Source organism: Primulina tabacum, chromosome 11 (genome assembly GCF_025594145.1).
Source record: "Primulina tabacum isolate GXHZ01 chromosome 11, ASM2559414v2, whole genome shotgun sequence".
Lineage (NCBI taxonomy): Eukaryota > Viridiplantae > Streptophyta > Magnoliopsida > Lamiales > Gesneriaceae > Primulina > Primulina tabacum.
The window spans coordinates 37,043,365-37,047,872 of NC_134560.1; the positions used below are offsets into that span (position 1 = coordinate 37,043,365).

Sequence of the window (4,508 nt, forward strand, 5' to 3'; positions counted from 1 at the left end):
TAATATGCAAATAAATAAATTTTGAATTTATCGAAATTCATGAATTTCAAATATATCTCCTCAAATACATCCTAAAAATATACATTTTATCTTATTCATGCATGCTTGATTCTTTTCATAAAATATATATTCATGGCTAGAATAAAAAAAATCCCACTTCCTTTAATATATATAACATAAAATATAATAAATTTACTCAAAAGTGTAATAACTCCTTCAATCATTGGATGATCACAAATTAGTATACACAATTAATAATCAAACCCTCTCTTTACAAATAAAAAATAAATGAAACCGAAAGGATACACAAAAATTACACTAAGTAACGAGCAGCGATGGAGCCAGAAATATGGCTCTGTCCGGGTTAGAATTTTAAATTCTTGAATCTTTTAATATTTTAAATTGATTTACCCAGGCTAACATCGTATTATTTCAAAATTATACAAAATTTACATATACATTTTTTTAAAAAAAAATTGGACCACCCGGGCTTCCGTCCCTGGTAACGAGTGTGAACTAAAATCATTATTATTCATTCTTATGGGCAAACAGTCCATACACACATTTGTAAAAGAATTTACACCACAACAAATCTTTACATTTTCTGATATAATACAATACATTGAATTTGTACAGAATTAAACATTCCCAGCTATTTTTCTTCATGTATTCCCTCCCACCATTAATGTAAATGCTAGCATTGTGACCTACAACACAAGGAACAATTGTCACATTAATAACAGAAGAAACAAAGATACAATCATACATCCAATGCGAGCTGAGTATGGAGAGTCACTCGATTTCGAGAATGTGCATCTTTGGCTGCTTTTTTCATGCATGGCTAATTCGACTCGTACAACTAAATTTTTATGCCTGACCATTATGCGAAACGACTCGTGTTTCCCTTTTATATTTGATTCCTCAGGGGTAACAAGTAGATTTTGATCTATGATAACATGCAATGAAAATAAATCCATAATACGAGGTTTGCTCATGAAACTGTATATTACTTACCGTGAACAGTAGTAGTGAGCGTAACGGTCTGCAGGAAGCTGTGGCTCCATTAGTTCCTGCCACCAGATTGAGAAGAAAAGAGGTTCATTGCATCAGAAGCAATTAGCGTACATAAATCCAACAGAAGTAGATATGGCAATATCACAATTTTCAGGTTGCTTAGGAATTTGATTGTTCGAAGAAATAATTGTCATTGTCGTCGTCCTGTGTGGCTATTTATATGCTACAAAGATATTCCAAGCTACCAACCTGTTATTTGTGGCGGACCTTGTGTCACTGGAGTTAGTGGGATCGTGTTAGGAACCGTGGGAGTAGCTGGAGCCGGATTCAAGGTATTTGGAATTGCAGGTGTTGCAGGAGCAGAAGTTGCCGGAGCCGGAATCAATGGAGTCGCAGGAACAGGGTTCGCTGGAGCTGGTGCGGGAGTCGCTGGAGTTGGGGCTGGCGTCTAGGCAAACCAACAATTTGTGTTAATATGTGATAAAGCAGTCAACAACTACGCTTTTAATAAACGTATAGCAGACACATGAATTTATAAAAAGTGTCTTATTTCAAAAAATTCTACATAAGCTTTCGCCATGTGTTCTTTCAAGAAAAAAATCGAGATTCAAGAATCATGAATATGAAGAATTTATGATGAACAATTCCGACGTTGATTATGAAAGTCGACATTTTTGTGATCCTCTGTACACCATGTTTCTGGAGAACGCTGGAAAATCGTTCATAAGTCACAGAAGATTTGAATTTAAACTCATAATTACTTTTATTTTCCAAAACATAAAAGAACGATGGAGTTGTCTCACCAGTACACTCTTCGAGAGTCCGGCATCATAAGTCATGGAAAGATCAGGCTTATATATCCCAAAAGATCTCTCCGATGTAGGACCAGGTTTCAAATCCTCATCATAAAGTGCAAATATATACGTATCGACTGATTTTCCAGGCATAAGTGGCGTACCGACCATCGATCTAAGGTGGCTCACCAAGTTCCCATTATAGGCTTTTGCATTGTCCAAACTCGGGCCAACTTCATTCGGATCTCCTTTATAAGGCCAACCTGTTTCAGCAACCACAATTTCAACGTCCTTAAATCCCATTGCTTTCAAGGCAGAGTGTACTGCGTCAACCTTACAAATCAAAATTTGAAAATCAGAAAAATTTCCTGCAAAACTTGTCACAAGAAGTAAAATTATTCATGCAAAATTTACAGATATACATGTATAATAAATGCATTTCTCCTTGCTCTCTTTGTGTTGCGATATTGCAATCGAGAAAAATGTAAGCACGTTAGCTCTCCCAACTTGTTTGACAAAAAAATATTGATATTTTATGTACAATTTTTCTAAAATTGCAAGTTCAGTCTCCTCAAGTTCACTCATTCACTAGAATTCCTATGTTCAGCCCTCTCCCGAATTCCTGAAATGTCCCTATCTCAATTTTGTTGTTCAGGGATTGAAATTTGATAGGAAAAGCAAGAAGAAAACAATGAAAATGACTTGTAGAGGCAAGTGTTGAACACTTTCTCTTTAAGAAAATTTGGCACCTCACAATGTGCTAAAGGTTTGTGGCAATCTTCTCCCAAGATATCACCGAACTTAATATTCCTTCTTTGTTTCGAATTTTTCCAATCAAACATATTGATTAATTTGCTTGATTTTCATTCATCAAGCATCAAAATTATCTAACAAATTTTACAAGTCACTACAAGAGTGCCCATATATTACAATATCTTAAGACAGTACAAATTAATTACCTGGGCATCAAACATGTTCATGTACTTGATGCTGGTTCCTGCATCCACACGTCCCGGATTAGGCTGGAACAGACAGAAGGCCAAAGTATCGGGCCTTGGATCGCTTTGATATGCAAAGAAAGGGTATGGATTGATCATAAAAGGCGACCCATTCGTGCTGTGGAACTCTAGCAATGCTTTCATTGTGTCACCATAGCCGAAAGCTCCGGATGAAGGAGGCTCTGATTGAGCCAAAACAGCCATCGAATTCACAGTTGAGACCTTAATTTTCCCACCCAGAGAGACTGCAATTAAGTTCATATCATGATCATAACGTACTTTGATAATCTAGAATTCAAGGTTCAAATACCGGCTTAATTCAAGGTGGCATTTTTTTTAATCTAATGACTTGACATGCTGTGTTTATAATTATAAACAATAAAATATCAACTTAAGTTAAAAAAATAAGATAATCCGATAAAAATATGGCATCAAGAAAACACTCTTTAAATTCCAATCATACCCTAAAAACTTTCCCTCCACAAGTCAAGAGTTGAAGCACTAAGTTCTTACCTGCATTGAGGGCGTTTTGGATATTTTGCATGGCGGGCAGCAGCCGGGAGACCAGATTCGGATCATTTAACGTCACCACCTCGTTACCAACGGTAACGACAATAATCTTGCTGGCCGGATAATAAGCCAGCACATTCGAATTGACCCAATTACCCGCGAAATCCGGGTCGGACGCCAGCGCCGGAATGTCCCCATTGGCGGCGCCGATGACGATCCCGATTCCGGAGCCCGCGAGCGCCTTGATGATTCTAGGATCGGCGCCGTACAGGCGCACTTTCTCTATGCTCGTAGATCGCAAGAGCTTCGCCGTCGACTCCGGCGGCGGGAGATTGTCCGCGACTTCTCCGTAATTGACTCCGATAAAAGACTCGGAATCTGCAAATTTAACAGAAAACTTTTTAATTTTCTTTTTTTTTTGGCAAAAGTATCTTTCTTCAAGAATTTCAACAGATATACGGAAGAACAACAAATGGGTTGCTGAGTTTTCTTCCTGAACAAGAATCAAACATGAAATCATTAAAGAATTAAAGGGAAAAAAAGAAGAAGGAAGCTTGCTTCAGTGCTAAGGTAAAGAAAGGCATGTTCAACAGAGCGCCGTAAAGAGAACTTCAAAGCCATAAAATTCCGAATTCTTGGATGAAAAAGGAGGATAAAAAGAACATAACAAGAATGTACAGATCAAGATGAAAACTAACCCAAGAAATCTTGAGGTGCGAAATCAAACATGAAATCGAGAAAACGATATAATTAGCTAACTAGAGACATACCAGCGGAGAAAAAACACAACCGGAACAAGGAAAGAATTAATAGTACTGTACACGAAGATCTCTGCATCTTTGAAAAACGATATGTACAGATGGAGAAGTGTGAATCGAAGAAGAAGCCTACAACGGTAACCTTATTGATTTCAGGAATAATAATAATGATAAAGTTGGGAGTTGAGAGGGTTTTAAAGGAACTGGAAACGTGGGGCGTCAGAATTTAGGTGTCTGTCTAATGCAAAAGTACAACTACTTAATCTATTTAAATTGCTTTAAGTCCATTTGATCTTTTTAAAAAAATTTGGCAAAAATTTGTATGAGACGATCTCATAGAACGTATTTTGTGGATCTTTTAATTGGATCATCTATGAAAAATATTACTTTTTATGATAAGAGTATTAATTTTTATTGTGAATCGGTATGATTGA

At 36.8% G+C, this 4,508-nt stretch overlaps 1 protein-coding gene across 2 annotated transcripts; it reads right to left on the reverse strand.

Annotated features, from left to right (window-relative positions):
• Positions 1 to 505: 505 nt before the first annotated feature.
• On the reverse strand, positions 506 to 4,293 carry LOC142519279 (glucan endo-1,3-beta-glucosidase 7-like). Of its 2 annotated transcripts, none has more exons than XM_075622245.1 (7): positions 4,087 to 4,293; positions 3,320 to 3,694; positions 2,768 to 3,051; positions 1,818 to 2,141; positions 1,282 to 1,462; positions 1,015 to 1,070; positions 506 to 707 (listed from the first exon to the last, which is right to left on the reverse strand). In XM_075622245.1, the coding sequence occupies exons 1-7, from the start codon at positions 4,151 to 4,153 to the stop codon at positions 663 to 665; spliced, it is 1,332 nt and encodes a 443-aa protein (XP_075478360.1). In that variant the 5' UTR covers positions 4,154 to 4,293; the 3' UTR covers positions 506 to 662. The 2 variants fall into 2 exon arrangements, with proteins under 2 accessions (XP_075478360.1, XP_075478359.1); XM_075622244.1 differs by having other exon boundaries at positions 1,264 to 1,462; positions 4,087 to 4,292.
• Between the last annotated feature and the right edge of the window lie 215 nt (positions 4,294 to 4,508).

Excerpts from the sequence above, each read along its gene's own strand:
- LOC142519279 (XM_075622244.1), bottom strand. The coding sequence starts at position 4,153 with ATGCAGAGATCTTCGTGTACAGTACTATTAATTCTTTCCTTGTTCCGG. Across the intron at positions 3,052-3,319 it reads CCAAAACGCCCTCAATGCAG|TCTCTCTGGGTGGGAAAATT; the intron begins GTAAGAACTTAG and ends ACTTAATTGCAG. Across the intron at positions 1,071-1,263 it reads AGGTCCGCCACAAATAACAG|GAACTAATGGAGCCACAGCT; the intron begins GTTGGTAGCTTG and ends ATCTGGTGGCAG.